Source organism: Gastrolobium bilobum, unplaced genomic scaffold (assembly GCF_033153095.1).
Source record: "Gastrolobium bilobum isolate Gb01-03AN ecotype WA unplaced genomic scaffold, APGP_CSIRO_Gbil_v1 utg36602, whole genome shotgun sequence".
In the NCBI taxonomy this organism is placed as follows: Eukaryota; Viridiplantae; Streptophyta; class Magnoliopsida; order Fabales; family Fabaceae; genus Gastrolobium; species Gastrolobium bilobum.
In genome coordinates, this window is record NW_026896348.1 from 5,179 (window position 1) to 21,834 (window position 16,656).

Genomic DNA, 16,656 nt, shown 5'->3' on the forward strand with positions numbered 1-16,656 from the left:
ATTGATATCCATGATTAATACTTACTACTCCTTATATTATATATATCATTGACATTCTACATTTTGCTCGGGCCAATTAAGTTTTCATCATTCTAATTGCCCCGACCATATATTAATTAAGGCAATTACTATAGAAATTATACAATCAATATTTAATTTCAATGCTTTATGTCCAAATTATAGCAAGGAGATTTTGGAGGGGGGAGATACTCAACAAAATTAGGGTTCGGTGTTTCTCATATTGTAACAGATAAAATTATCTCATACCCATATAAAAGTATACGGGGCTGATCATGTGAAAAGAAAAAATAAAATGAAAAGATGGGCCCAACACAGTTTTATATGTGTATAGGAGATAAATTCAACATGAGAGACATTAAAGCCACAAAATTATGGTTGAACCAATATTATGAAGACTGGCTAGACCCATCATTAACTCAGTTGAAAAGGTTGATTTAAATTTATAAAAAAGTATGTAATAAATATATTAATAAATTATTAATATTATAACAAATTTAATGGCATAGTGGTTGTTGTCATTGAATTCCTCCAATGTATACTGTGTTCGAATCTTTCTAAGTGTCGTTGTCAATAAATATATTCTGCGTCGGTTTATAACCGTCGTCATTCTGAGTCGGTTTATAACCGTCGTCATTCTGAGTCGGTTACAACGGTCGTTGAATAGTGATATTCTGCGTCATTTTGTAACCGCCTCTGAAATCCGTCGTGGAATTGTGATATTCAATTACAGTTCATTAGGACGTCGTAGTAACCGTCGTTGTTATGTATTCAACGACGGTTGGCCCCTGACCGACGCGGGTTATCTGTCGCAAAACACACATTTTCTTGTAGTGATAGAAGCTGTGGGGCTTATCGTTCACATGCAGAACACTGTGATTGAACTTGCTCCTTCATTTTTTAAATTGACTCATTCACATCGTGCGTATCTTGGGACGAGAGTTATATGCGTTCGTTAGTTTAGTGGCTTCTTGAGCTACCTGTGCTCACCATGATTGGATGGGAATCAAAGTTTATCATTCCCATAATTGGTAGCAATGTTTGATTCCAGAGAATCGGAATGTCCAACATAAGGTTGGTATTTTGTATCTTGGATCAGTACCAAGTGAGAGTTTATAGAAGCGACACCGCAAGGGATAATGGATCATTGTGCACAATAATACAGGCATATATAACCGAAAGCGTACGGTGTGTACAAAATGATAGGCAAGAGCATGGGATTCAGAGTATGTACCTGAGAGGCTTAACCCTTTGTTTATTAATGGGTTACCTATCTGTAAGTGTAGAATCCTGATAGGAGTGTGATTGTTGGCGTATATGATAAGTAGTTTATCCTTTGGTGATAGGATAATGAGATTTTCCTTTTATCTTTAGGTAGTGTTTGGTTGAAGGATTATTTTGGGATTGATGGAAAAGTGTAAGTGGATATTGGAGAATACCACGTTTGGTTCAGGTTTTTTCAAAAAAATACTAGGCAAATGGGATAGATGGGGAAATGACTTTTGTGTTGATTTTTGGATGAAATTCACTGTTACAGAATACCACTTGAGATGTGGTATTTTGAGATAAGTGGGGAAGTGAAAAAACAGGTGCGAAGTTTCTCCCGAACATAGATTTTGCAAATTTAAATAAATTTTCCTGGTAATATTTTGGTCAACCAAACAACTTTTTTTACATTTTCCTACCAAACTCATTTTCCAACCATTTCCCTAGTAATTACATTTCCCTAGTATTTAAAAAATTTCTCCTCAACCGAACATCCCCTTAGTCTCTCAGTTGCTATTATATTGTTGAGATATAGGCTTATAGAATGGGTCCATAACATATACACAGTTAGAAGCTCTTAGAAAGAGCTCTTTTAAAGATGTATTTAATTTTTTTTTATAAGAGTAGATGTATTTAACTTATTTTGGAGTCCTCATATTTATTTTTCAATTATGACCTTATTCTGAATTTATATTTACAAATTTTATCCTTTATCCTAATAACAAATTATTCATTCTCCTCCTCTCCAAAAAAATGTCAAAAATGTCACTGAAAATGAGTAATCATGTGTGTTAATGTGATTTGATGCGTTCAAATATTTTTGAGTATGTCTTTTTAGATGAAACTCACTTTTAATAAAAAAATAATATTCATTATTGGATCTATTTTTTCATTTGAAATCTTTATCTTTAAAATATTTGTCATTTGTTTCTTATTATATTTGTGTTTACTAAATAATATAGGTTTTTTAATATCATTTATGATAATTTTAATTAGAAACAGAGCTTATGAAATTTTTCTTTCGCAAAATAACTTATTTTTAATTTGACCTTTAATGTAACTTTTAAGTTAAATTTTTTAAATAATCACCAAACAATTTGTAGCTTTATTTTTTTAAGCCCTTTTTTTTTAAACTTTTGCTTAAAAAAAGCACTAAACATACTCTTAAGGTGATCACTGTGTGTTCATCAAGAGGTATGCTAGTGATGGTTTCATCATATTTTTTTCTATATGTTAAAGATATGATAATAATCAGGAAAGATTTAAAGAAAATTGTTGCTCTTAAGAGAGCATTGAGCAATTCTTCCGCTATGAAAGATCTAGACTCGATAAAGTAGATAATAGGGATGAAATTTTTTTGAGATTTCTCTAAGAAGTTGTTATAGCTATCCCTTAGATAATAGGGATGAAATTTTTTTGAGATTTCTCTAAGAAGTTGCTATAGCTATCCCTTAAAAAAATATAAAAAAAATTTCTCAAGAAGTTTAATATGCACAAGGCTAAACTAATAAACACTTAACATGAGGGACATTTTAAATTATTAAAAAGCAAAGTTCAACAAGTGATGAAGAGAAATTGAAAAGGTTCAACAAGTGAGGAAGAGAAATTGAAGAATAAATAATAGTATTGTAATGCTTGACAACTTGCAAGGATCAATGACTGTCCCCACAAACAAACACGATACTTTTCAACGTGTTTTGTTCTCACTTGCACACTTCCTAGAAAAACTTCTTAGGAGGCTACCCATCCTAGAATTGCTCCAAGTTAAGCATGCTTAACTATATGGAATTCTTCTGTTCCAGGCTACCGAAAATATATGCATCTTGTTAGTATAAGTAGTACCAATTAATTCTTATGTTATCCCCAACTGTATCGTCCCATACTAGCATAGTGTCATGTTACAAGTGTCATGTTCATTTGTGGTTCGCAGCCTCATGCATGTAATGATCTGCACTAGGCTCGACATTGCCTTTGTCTCCGATCTTGGAAGCTCGTTTTAGGCAAACCTTGGAAAAGAATGTTAGCTCGCTTTGTGTTGGGAAAGCAAAACTCGAGTTCGAAGCATACACGGATGTGAACCTAGTTTAGGCGGTGACACTGACTAAAAAAATTCTACGTTAGGATACTTTATTACTTTTGTAGGGGGAGTTGTATCTATCCGGCGGGTCCAGAAGGAGCCCGTGGCGAGGGAGCACCACCAATAGGCTAAGGCTAGACCATCATACTAAGTGGATCTGACACCATATATCAACCCAAAATCTTAAGGCATTGGGTTATGTTAAACCATAGGTCAAGAAGACTATGTTTGTGAAGTTTTGATGATAACAAAGCAACAATAAGTACCAACATAGCTCAACATGAAAGCTCTTAATGAAAGGCATGACAACAAGTTCTAAATGTTACAAGAAGCCTATAACAGAGTGCAAAACATGAAGAGAAGAATCAAATATGCAAAGTCAAAGCTCAAGTTAAAGATTTAAAGCTAAAAGGAGTACTAGAAGACTCAAACTATGAAGATCAATGGAGACTCAAGCACTTACTGGTTATATAGTACATTAAGAGTCTTAGAATTTATTATGATTGAGTTTATTGAGTTTTTAACTTGAAAGAGCAAAAATAAATCAAAAACTCATATAGGTGACACATATTCACTTTGATCAAGCATACAATGTTCACACACATCAAGAGTTAGTGTGAAACATGATCATACATATATTAGAAGTCATTTAGAATCATTTAGAAGTCACTGGAAATCATAAAGATGCATTAAATTTTAAAAAACCAGCTGAAAATTGATTTATGCATAAAAGTAATCGAATACTTTTTGCAAAGTAATTGAATACTTGATGAACAGTATCCGGATACTTTCTGGGTTTGAAGAAGTATTTGAATACTCCCTGAAAAGTAATCGAATACTTTCTGTTATTAGTGACTGAAACTCGAAGAAATTCAAATTTTTTGACGCCCAACAACTATAAACGATTAATAACTCATTGGGCACCTATAAATACACATCTTTAGAGTTCTGAACACAAGAATTAACATTGAAACACTCAGAATCAAGAAATCTCAGAATTGAACACATATTGGCTTGCTTTTGCACATCCTTGAGAAAAATCTCAATTACTCTCTCATCTCTGAATCTTTTTCATTTCTTTCTTTTTTGTTTGAACGTAGAGATAACTCTACATCTGATGAGCAAGAATGAATTGTTGTAATTGTTGGAAAGACAATTGGAGTGACCTTAAAGGTTTAGGTTAAGTGTGACCATAGACTTGTAAAATTCCAATTGCAAATATTTCTTCAAGCACCTGTTGGAAGCTTGATGATAGTGAAAACGATCAACCTCGTTCTGGACGTAGCTCTCAAGTGGTTTAGATAGTGAACCCGGATAAATCCCGGTGTGGTTCTTCCTTACTCTATCTCTTTTGATTTCTATCAATTGAATTTCATTTTGATTCCTGATATATGTTATATTGAATCTGTTTTAAGGATTGTAATCATTACTTTTTGTCGCAACCAGATCGCGACGTGACGGCAAAAGAAAATATGAATGTTTAAAAACAATGGAGTCGCCACCAAGATTTGTTTGGAAAAACATTGGAAAAACCCTTTTTGTTTGGAAACTGGTCTTTGGAATAGAAAATGGATTCGGGAGTCGATTACGAGTAGGGAAGGTGTCAGCACCCTACACCGTTCGTTTAAAAAATGATTACCTCATATTAATTGTGCAAATTATTGATAAAATTTTAAATATTTATTTCACCCCAAAGAATCAAACAAAATTGATTAAAGAAAAGAAAACTAATTTTTGAAAAATTTATTTTTGTGCTTGACGGGATGGGTCCCGCTCCGACGTATCCCTCGGTACAATAGGGAACTCAAAGCTACACCGTTCTATAGAAAATATTTGTGTGTTGATTGATTTTATTTTTAAAAGTAATTTTAAAGAAAATCATTGGAAAGTTTAGGCTTTGAAAATTTGTATTGATTTCAGTAATTTTTATTTTTATCATTATAAATTTTACAATAAATTTTGAATCACCAAGCCGTCACGGCTAAAATGATTCAAAAGAGTATTGGATTAACAAGTTGTCTCAACTCAGCTAATCCTTTTAAAAATATATTTGACATTATTATTTTTTATTTATAAATTTTATAATAAATTTTGAATCACCAAGTCGTCACGGCTAAAATGATTCAAAAGATTACAAGAGTAACAAGTTGTCTCAACTCAGCTAATCCTTTTAAAAAATAAAATTCTTTTTTATTTATTTTTATTATTATAACGTAAAAAGAAATGAATTGAGGAAATGGCTACGTTGCCACGTGAGTACACAGAGACAAAAACCAAATGACATAATGCTTGCCAATATATTATATTAAATTATTCCTATATCCATAAGAAAAAAAAGGATGTCAGCATTGTAATCTTAAAATATTAAAATATTGAAGTATGACAATATTGAAATATTAAATTATTATACATTGAAATATGGTAACATTTGCATAATGGATGTGCAGATTTCATAATAAATAACATGAGTACATCTAGACGAGATATGCATCATCCAAAAGTGCACCTTGCATGTGATGTGATATTTTCTAACTTCATCATTTTAATCATGCCCTCAGTATTTTTCGATAGCATACAAATTGATTCAATATGATATTATGAAAACAATAAGAAAACACAAGACAAAACTCATGTATCGATATCAACATACCATCTTCACATCACATATTGCAGTAATTAGAAAAGATGAAAATGAAACATGCACCCATAATACATACGATTTAGGTCAAGAAATGATACAGTATTATTAATGCGGTATAGCTAGTTTCTTGAAGATTTAAACTAAACTCCAAATATAAGCTTTACAGCCACAAAAAAAGAAAACACAATATTAATCCATCACTATATGCACAGGTAGTAACAATACTTACAAGTCCTCAAGTACGTGAAGACAGCACGATGGAAACTACAAGGTGGTCTGTGAGTTTATGAGCGAAGAAGCAAAATGACATATGATCTTCGGATAATGGCGTGCGGCGGTGGTGAAGCCTAGACAGTGGCAGACAGTGACAAAGGGTTTCAGTGATGACTGCTTATAATGGCCCTCCTTAGTTGTCTCTGATGATGTCGGTGGTTGGAGACTGTGTGTGAAGGTATCACTATGAAGACAAAATGATGGTGGGGTGAAGAAGGTGCCACGAGTCCTTTCTTCTTTCAGTCCCTCTTCCCCTCCAACTCTATTTTTTCTTTTTCTTTTTGTTGGTGAAGGAGACTGTGTGGTTAATGGTAGTTGAGGATGGAAAGAATGGGTAGGTCTCTTTCGCTCTTCCTTTTGTTTTTAGTTCTGGTTTTCTTCTCTCAAAAAAAACTGAGGCTCCTTTAGATAAAAAAATGACTCTCCTCCCCCTTTCTGGATCGCCCCCTCTCCCTTATATAAAAATGACTTCCGCTCCTTCTCTCAGTGGCTTCCTCTATCGCTATATATCATGCTCCAGAGTATGTCCTTTTTAGATGATTTTATAAACCCGATGTGTCTGGTCTCTGAAACGATGCAGCCTTTGCTTTTATGTGATGCTGCTTGCTGCTTTTTTTGAATAAAAAAAGAAGAAGTTAAATTGGAAATAAAAAAAGAAAACGGACAAATGTTAGTATTTACACTTTTATGTTTTAATTCGTTCTTGCATGAATTCTTGAAAAAGGTGAGCATAAACATTGAAATTCACTTATTTTCTCTTCAAATTTGATCCGCTGCATATTCTCTCTGAATTGATGTTATAAGAATCATTTTAATTCTGTTTTGTATTGAGAAATAAGATTACATTTTTTTAATTGATTTTGGTTGCTATACTTGTCAAAAATTTGATTTTTGAATTGTTTCTTGAATTTCAAGTAACACACAATTCACCTCCCTCTTGTGTGATTGTATAGCCATTTTTTCTTTTCAGGTTCATGGGTCCATCCACTTATATCAACTTACACTAAGTAGACCATTGGTATGCTTCCCCTCAACAGAGCACCCAGACATAAATACTCAATCTTCCTATAGCCAATCACCAAGCTAGCTAAAGCCTAACCTGGCTCTGATACCACTGTCAGGCGGGTTCAGGAGAAGCACGTGGCAAGGGTCCACCACCAATGGGCTAAGGCTACACCACCATACTAAGTGGATTCGTCAATACATCTCAACCCAAAATCTTAAGGCATTTGATTCATAAGTCCATTCACTTATATCCACTTCACTTAGCCCCTTGTCAACTAATAGAACCCATCACACTTGAATATCTTAAAAGTATCTTGGCATCTAAGCTCCACAAATGTATTTCTGGTCTGCCACAGAAGCCAAATATATTGCAGTAATAGAAGCATGTGAAGAAAAATTATGGATGAAAATTTTCTTGTTTGAGTTAGTTCACAAGCAAGAAAAGTATGTGTTGGAATGTGACAATCAAAGTGCAAAGCACTTCATCAAAAATTCAACTTTTTACTCTTCCTCAAAGCATATTGATATCCATTATTGTTAGACCAAAGATATAATAGAGGAGAAGCATTTACGGGTTGATAAAATCTACATAGACTTGAAATTTTGCGATGTAATAATAGTTAAAATGCAAAGACAGATATGAAATACTATTAAATTGATTATTAAACAGCAATATCACTTAAATCTTTGTTGTTTTTTCCAATATTTTCGCACGTAATGTTGCTCCCCTAGCTTACTAAAATAACATGATTTAGTGCTTGAAAATTAGTTTGTTCTTGAATTTTGTTTTTTCAAAAAAGAAAGGCACTTTAAATATATAAAATATAATCATTAGTCAAAAAAATCATTTGTTAAACTTGTGATAAAATTTATGTACATATAAAACTATATATTAATTTTTTTTTCTGGGAAAAGGTTATATATATAAAACTATATAGTAATTTATCACTCCTTACTCCCATTTTAATAACCGTTGAATAGTGGTCATTAAAACATGATGGAAAGAGAAAGATGAGAGATAAAGAGAGAGTGGAAGAAGTGATTGAAGAAACAGAAAGAAAATTAATATCAAATAACATCCGTTAATTTAATTTCATCCAACGGTTATAAGAGGGGCAATAAGAGGTGATAAGCTTACTTGGTTTTAAATCAAAAGTTTTAACCTATTTTTTTACTTTAAAATGTATGTCGGAGTTTAAAGGAACCAAATCCATGTAAGATAAGGGTACGAGCAAATTTGGTAACCAATTAGCTTTGAAGAACAAATTGGCTAGTAAATTTGCTAACAAATTGACAAGTGATTGATTCGACCACCCTCTAGCAACATTGTTTAAAAAAAAAGAATTATGCAATTAGATTGCAAAGAGAAATAGGAAAGACAATCAAATCAATTATTAAAAACATTTCACGTAGTAAAAATGTTGTACATGAAAGAGTCATAATACCTAGTAAGTAATAACGTTTACTATAGCACAATGTGTACTGAAAAAGAAATGTTTATCCACAGTCAATAGTACAACAAAGACATCACACAATCATAAAATTAATAACGCATTAAAAGTACAATAATAATTGTCTTTAGCTAGTGGAAGAAACTTTCCAATTATTTTTCGCTCATGGAATAAGATGATCGATGACTTGTTGGAATATGCAGTACATGAAGCAAAGAAGTAGATAAGAGGAATTAGGATGTCAATGTATCGTGTGGTAGTCGTTCTGCCAAATAGATATACATATGTCCCATAGCTCCAGTAAGAAAGCCGCTTTCGTATCTGGCTTCTAGTGTCAAAATTTCACCATCCTTAATCTTGATAGAACCTGGTTTTGGATAACAAACAGACCTTCCAACAGCATAACCTTTCTCATTTCCGGCTTCATTTCCTGTTCCATATTTTGCTATTGAGGTACATAGAGTTCTTCCGTCCTATATTAATAGAAAGTATGAATTGTATTATTAAAGATGCATTGCAATATATATATATATATATATATATATATATATATATATATATATATATATATATATTTCAGTTCTCAAAATGATATATATTACTTAAATTACAAAGAATGATGGGAAATACTTAAGATATATGTACCTCTCCATATAGAGTAGCGTTAATACCACCTGAATGCATATGAGCCGTTCCATAAATGAGATAACCACCTTTTTGCATTGGGATTTTTGTTTTCTGGACATGAGGAGAGTCCTTGCTACCATTTGCCGGAATCGTAAATTCTACCTGTAACAAATTAATAAATCTTTAATCCTCACTCACTCCAAACAAATTAATAGATTGAAAAGGGTAATTATAAAGTGCATTGAATAACAAACATATTTACCTGACACTCATGGAATGAAGTTGAACCATTGGATTTGATTTTATCGGTCGAATCAAGTACATAAAAATTAACAGGAATTTGGCTTTCATCCCAGTCAACCCATCTTATTTTGTATCTTAGGGCAAGCTTTCTCTTTGGGCCTTCAAAACCCTCTCTCAATTTGCATTTTAAGTTGTCTTGGCAACATAGGAGTCCTCCTTTATAATCGGGGCTCAGTGGCTCACCATAAATGCCTTTTGTGACATTATAAAAGTCTTTAGGGAGATTCATAAGGTCACATCTGCAATCAGTACAACCTTTCCTATCTTGTGTACCACGTGTATCAATGGCCAATATGTTGAATAACCATCTCTCTTCATACCCATCTGGAATTTCTGCAGGGTTATGTAGTTCTACTGCAAAAGGGTCTGGAAGGTTTGAGGTTGTTCCTCGTGATTCAACTCCTAAGCCCCAGTAAAGTGGAAGAATAAAGTCGTGGCACATGCCTTGATTCCTCTTGAAAATGAAACCATCATAATTCTTGGGAGGAACCTTAGAGCCGCCGCGCATGCTAGCAACGGTAGCATTTTCCATGTATCTTATAGCAAACCAATGGTGAAGGTATGTTTCATACAAAGGTACAGGGTTCCCATCTTCATCAATTAGTTCAGCATCAAAACTCTTAACTCCAATGTGACCTTTCGGGAATTCAATATCCCAAAAACTTTTCCCGGCAACTAGTCCTGGCTCCGTTTCAAACATTTCAGACACAAAAGTAGCTGACTTTATATGACTTTGGGGATTCTCATGGGATGACTTGTCTCCATTGTCAGATTTTGGAAACTCAAAATTTAACAAATTTTTCCCTTGTAATGAATTTAAATCATTTATCCCTTGGAATGAGTATGTTGTGCTTGATAGTAACACTAGTATTGATAATGAAAGTATCAACGATTTAGAGATAAACTTCGTGTTTACCTATTAGAAAAACCATCATTATTAATCACATGATTAGTTATGAATAATGTTTGTACGTAACGTTATTCTTTCGTGTATACAAACATATACTAGAAAAGTAGGCACATTAAGTAAGATTGAAGAAGACAAATTAAGTGTTAAAATTTGGAAGGAAGAAAAAGCATACCAGCTGATCAGAAGAACAGGAGTAAATGATCATGGTGGAGATTTGGTTTTTGCCGGAAGTATAATCAATTTTATTTTTGAATGCTTATGGAGTTGTTGTTTATTGCTTTTATAGTATAAGATTTTGAAATGAAAAAGCTGGCATAACTTAATGCCAATTCAACACAAACTTAAGATGCTTGTTTCTGTTGGGCGTCTAACTGTTTTGGATTTATCTTTAAGTGGTATATGGAGATTTTGCTAAGAATGACAGCATATCTGACAGTGCAAACCATTCGGCAACTCTTTAAAGCCATTTATAGGCACAAGAAGTTGATGACCGCTGAGAGTTTTTCTCAACAAAAATCTTCTAATGGGAATTTCCTTTTAATGGCCAAATTAGTTTGAGTCTTCTTTATTTTGGTCTATTTTTCTTTTTTTGTTAACAAATGTGCCAATCACAGTATTAGCTATTTCAGAACATTGGGGTATCCAGTCCACAAGCACTTCCAATGTAAAAATTGTAAGGTTCAGTTTACCAAAAAAAAAATAAAAAATAAAAATGTAAGGTTCACTCGGTTTAACTGAACATGAATGAAATAATTGAAAATCTGTAACAGCATTGCCAATAACAGAAAAGGCATAAATTGTTGTACAATGGGGCTTGATAAATGTCTTGATTGTGATCCAAATATTGCAACTTGTCAATTAAACGTGTGTTATTTTAAAAAATGTAAGATAGTTAAATATTTTTTTATGTTAAAATATTTTAGAATATAAAATTAAAGTAATTAAGTTTATTTAATTAAGTTTAACAAGATTAAAAAATGAAAAAAAAAATACTCAAATTGAATAAGATCGAGTAACATACTTGGGCTAACCACAAAATTGAAAAGAGAAATTCTCTTCTCAATTATGAGCTTGAACTAAGACACATGGTCAAGGGAAATAAGCTAATTATCATTTTAATCAATAATTATTTTTAAACATCATTTTATACAATGTTAATTAACTTTAAAATTCAATTAAAAAACACAAAAACAGGAATGCCACACGAATAAAAAAAAGGCCTAAAAAGTATATGCTAGTACACAATTATTAGCCAACTCTACCGAAAAAAACAATTTGAATAAAATCAGCCTTGAATTTGTCAAATTAGAGAAAATAAATAGCCTAGCTAAATAAAGAAACAATTGGGATCCTAAAACTATCTATTACACAAATTCCCAAATCAAAATAAATCACAATGATTCGTAATTAATTCTGTTCGTTTACCAAAATTTGCAATAATAACCATTATCATAAATCACAGTAACTCATAAAAAAAATCATAATATATTATAACCCTAATATCACGTAGAAAATGGGATAATTTTTTTTAAAGGAATAAGATCAACTTACACTAGTATAAGAATAACAACTCTTACATTATATTTTAACCGTGCATCTAACCGTTAAAATTTATTGAGTCATAATAAATAATTAATTAATATGATCTAATAATTCTTAATCATTAGATGCACAAAAATAAGATTAAGATATGAGGTAAAATTTGTTATTTTTGCACCTGTCAAGAATAACTTGCCTCTTTTTTAAAACCATGATTTTAGGACCCAAATTTGCAATTAAAAAATCATAATGGAATATTCGTAAATCTGTCAAATTACAGAAAATGAATAGGATAACGAAATAAGGAAAGAATCGGAATCATAAAACTATTTATTGCACATATTCCTAAATCAAATTAAATTTTTTTTTTTTTTGATAACAAAATCAAATTAATTTACGTTAACTTATGATTGATTTTGATCGTTTGACTAGGCAATAATATTCGATATCATCATTAATCATAATAATTCTTGATTGATTTTGATTATTATTTTTTTCGGTAAACTGATTTTGATTATTTAACTAGAGTGAATTATTTCAATAATATTAACATAAAATTATTTCCCATGACTAGAAAATGATATTATTTTGAGATTGGGGAAAATTTAATTTTGCAATTTTGAATTATTTTAAAACTATTAATTTATTTCATAATAAAATTTCCCCCAACCCGGGAACGACGATCACATGGGATAATTTTAATTATGTTACGTAACAAGAAAAACACTTTATCCATTACTAATATATTATTCAAAATTACATGAGCTCCTTCAATTTTAAAGAGAATTGAGAAGAACCAATTCATAACCTCAATTACTCTCTCTTCTTGTCATTACAGAACATTACAACATAATGACATTTTTTAAAATATAATAACCGTGTTTTCATTGAAATTTTGAAACAATTGTCCAAATATTTTTTTTTAAAATTACTAAGTATATTTTATGATAATAAAATCATTAGAACTTTCTTTGTGTTTTTTTTTTTTAAGTTTACCATGCATCCAATATTAACAAAATTATAATAAATTGCTCAAAAACGTAGTCAAAATTGATTCTTTCACAGCTGTGTGTGCATTTGAATTTTTATTTTATTTTAAGAAAGAAATCATGCCAAGCAAGGAAGAAATCATGTATGAAATTGATAGTTCAAATTTTGAATCATTTTTAATAAATTAAAACTAAAAAAAGTCGAAATAGCTAATAAGATATTAATGATTTTTTTTCCATAAATAAGATACAAATTAAAATTCAAGTTTTGGATTGTTTATCACGAAATGGTAATAAAAATTTAAATTAATTTTAAAAAATTTGGTATATTTAATTACGATGAAATTAATTCTATAAATTTTATATGATTTATTCTATCGGTTACAAAACTTGTTCCTCAAAACAATAACAACGTTTCTCGCCAATCAAGGAAGAAATCATGTGAGAATTTCCATATTTTCTTTCTTTCTTGATTTGTTAGCAAATAATTAATGTATTGGTACACAAACTGCAAATACGTGCGTTGTCGATCCAAAATATGTGCCAATGGCCCAATGAGAATTGCAAGGACTCTATATAAGATGGATCAATTTTCATCACCATCACCACAAAAAACAATGGCTTTTTCTAAGAGCTTCACCCTCGTTCTAGTCTTGTTCTCGTTGTGTTTCCTAAGCACATCAATGCTTGCTAGGTCATACAATATGTTTGAGACACCAGATGAAATAGCCAGCAAATCAACACTTTCTCCAAACGCTATTGTTGACATACGAAATGACTTGCCCCGCACCGGCAACGTGCCATTACAACTTCGTTGTGGTCGAGGTTCTTTTTCTTACGTTGATGTGGGTGATCACTACGTCAAAACTATCAATGTGGATGAAGATTTTGGATGCGTTGCTTCATGGTCGCGATGGTTTACTAGTTGGGACACTTACTTGTCTAGGAGGGACAAAGGCCATGGCACTATTTATTGGTCGATTAGACTGGAAGGTTTCTATCATAGCTGGGATGGATTCACCTGGAACCTCTTGGAAAAATGGTCCTCCGACTGATAAAAATCATTCCTTGATTTTTTTACTTAATTTCTTCAATAAAGTTGTAGACCAATCATGAAGGTTTACCTTGTTTTATTTTATTTTATTTTTTGATAACAGTTTACCTTATTTCATGTATAAGCAGATTTCGTTCAATTCAATTATCGCTCTTTTGATATATTCCAAATGCCTAATTGCGATTACATTTATAATTCAATATTGCGTAGCACATTAAATGTTAAACATTTGACATTAGATAATATGTTAGCATATTGCTTTGCAATTGAAGAAAATAGTATAAAAGAAAATTATTTATAAATATTGTACGGCATGCTCACAAAACCGCGATTAATTTCGAGTTATTTATAACTTTGTCGTAATGCTCTGTTTTTTTTTAATTTGCTATGCATGAGGCTTGCCACTTGCAACATGCAGCCCATGATTTAATTTCGTTTATATCTTTTCATAGTCTTTCGTTACGTAACTTAAAATTCGAAGGGCAAAATTTGATTAAGGAAAATGAATGGTTTTGACTTTTGAAGGATATTTAACTATAGGAGTGGAGTGCTTTCTTTCAATGTCTCTTTCTTCTCATAGACATACGTAGAGGGTAGATACATTACAATGACTATGCCAAACTAATAATTTTGCATCATGGTTGTTCGAATTGTATATCGTTTGGCTGTTTTTTTTTTAATGATGTATCAATCGAATCGAAAAATTTAGAAATATAATAAAAAAAATTAAAAATATAAATAATCATTTTAAGCCTTTGATTTCTCTCCTTTTGTTTGTACTGTAGCTCTTTGAAAACTTCTATAAATTAAAAGAATCTATTATCTTATGGTTAAGTTTGTTTTTTCAGATTTATATCAGTTCTTTTTTTAAGAATGAAGAGATTTTTTATTTTATTTTTTTAATTGAAAATTGAAATTCTTGATTGGATATTGAAATCGTAAATTGTAATACGATATATAGTTCAACACTGAATCATAGGTTTTTTTGAGCCTTTTAAAAGCATATTGTGCGAGAATCTCAGCCATTTGGAATAACATGAGCAAATGTTATATTATACCTAATAACCAAACCCATCGAAGATTTTAATGTTGCAGAGGCAGAGATTGATCGCTTGCCCATTGACTTGTTGGCTCACATTTTTGTTCTCTTCGATTCCTTCACTGATTTGGCACAGTAAGTTTCACTGCAATTGCATGAATGTTTTCATTCACCATGAGACTTGCTTGTGTTTTAATATTACTCATGTTGTTTTACAAGGGCGAGCAGGGTTTGCAAAAAATGGAAACAAGGGGTGATGGAATCTTTGGCTCAGACAGAATCTTAGCTTTGCTGGTTCGAAGATGGATGATGACTCCACCACTCGCTCGGTTTGTCATGCCTACAATCTCACTAAACTGGATATGTATGTATGGCTTTGTTTTGTTTTCTTTCTCTTATTTTTTAATTTCCTAATTATAATTGTATGCCCCTTTGTAATTATTGATGATACGTAGAATATTTCTGAGATATTCCCTTTGATAGTCTTTCTTAAGCAATAAAAGTATGAGCAATAAAAGATTCGTCTAACAATATGCTTTCCGTTGCCGGTTAGAGATTTAATCGATTAAGTTGAAGATTTAATTGATTAAATCTTCAAGTCAACTACTTTTATCTATTTTGACCATTTAATCGATTAAAATCTTTAAGTTAATCGATTAAAGAGGTGCAGATTGATAAATAGTTTTGAATGAAGGACAAAATTGTTATTAATTAATTAATGAAAGATAAAATGGTCAAAAAGCCCTGAATCATAAGATATAATGATTAAAATCAATCTCGACACAAGTAACTGAATTATAGGGATGTTCGCGGTCTGTATTGAATCAGTGTTGAAAGCAAAAATAATTTGATTCAATCCCTTCGGTTTGATTATGTAATCATTCATTCGGTTTGGATTTTTTTTCAAATCCGATCCGATCCAAAAAAAATTTGGTTTGAATTGAATCTGTTTGTGATTTTTTGATAAGCCTAAAATTTGTTTCATGATTATTGTGCAAATAACATATCTTTTGTATATATTGGCTTTGTAAAGTTTTTTTTTTAAATCCAGAAGCATCATTAAACAATAATATAATATTTTCGGGCAATGAGATATGAAGCTCTACACAGATGAAATTTTGCTGATGGGATGTGGCTACATTTTTTCTTGGATTTAGTTGATTGGTTAACGGGTCTTGGGTTTAGAATTTTTTTGGGCTATGATTGGGGATTGGATTGATTTTCATCAACCAAACTGAAATCCTATCCATTCCAATTAAAATTTGCACCTTTTTTTTTTTCGATTTTTCAATTTTTAATTTTTCGATTCGATCACAGCGATTTGAATCGGTTGATGAACACCTCTAATATCTTATCACATGATATGTATCATATATCGTATGATACTAACAATTACATTTTGCATCCTTAGAATTATTTAATTTTGAATTTGAATAGTATCACACCAAAATAATGATACATAAC

At 31.4% G+C, this 16,656-nt stretch overlaps 1 protein-coding gene across 1 annotated transcript; it reads right to left on the reverse strand.

Annotated features, from left to right (window-relative positions):
* Window positions 1–8,964: 8,964 nt before the first annotated feature.
* Window positions 8,965–10,776, reverse strand: LOC133299260 (uncharacterized). The gene is made up of 4 exons (XM_061498699.1): window positions 10,744–10,776; window positions 9,621–10,577; window positions 9,377–9,520; window positions 8,965–9,204 (listed from the first exon to the last, which is right to left on the reverse strand). Exons 1-4 carry the CDS (start codon window positions 10,774–10,776, stop codon window positions 8,965–8,967), a joined length of 1,374 nt encoding a protein of 457 aa, XP_061354683.1.
* Window positions 10,777–16,656: the final 5,880 nt, after the last annotated feature.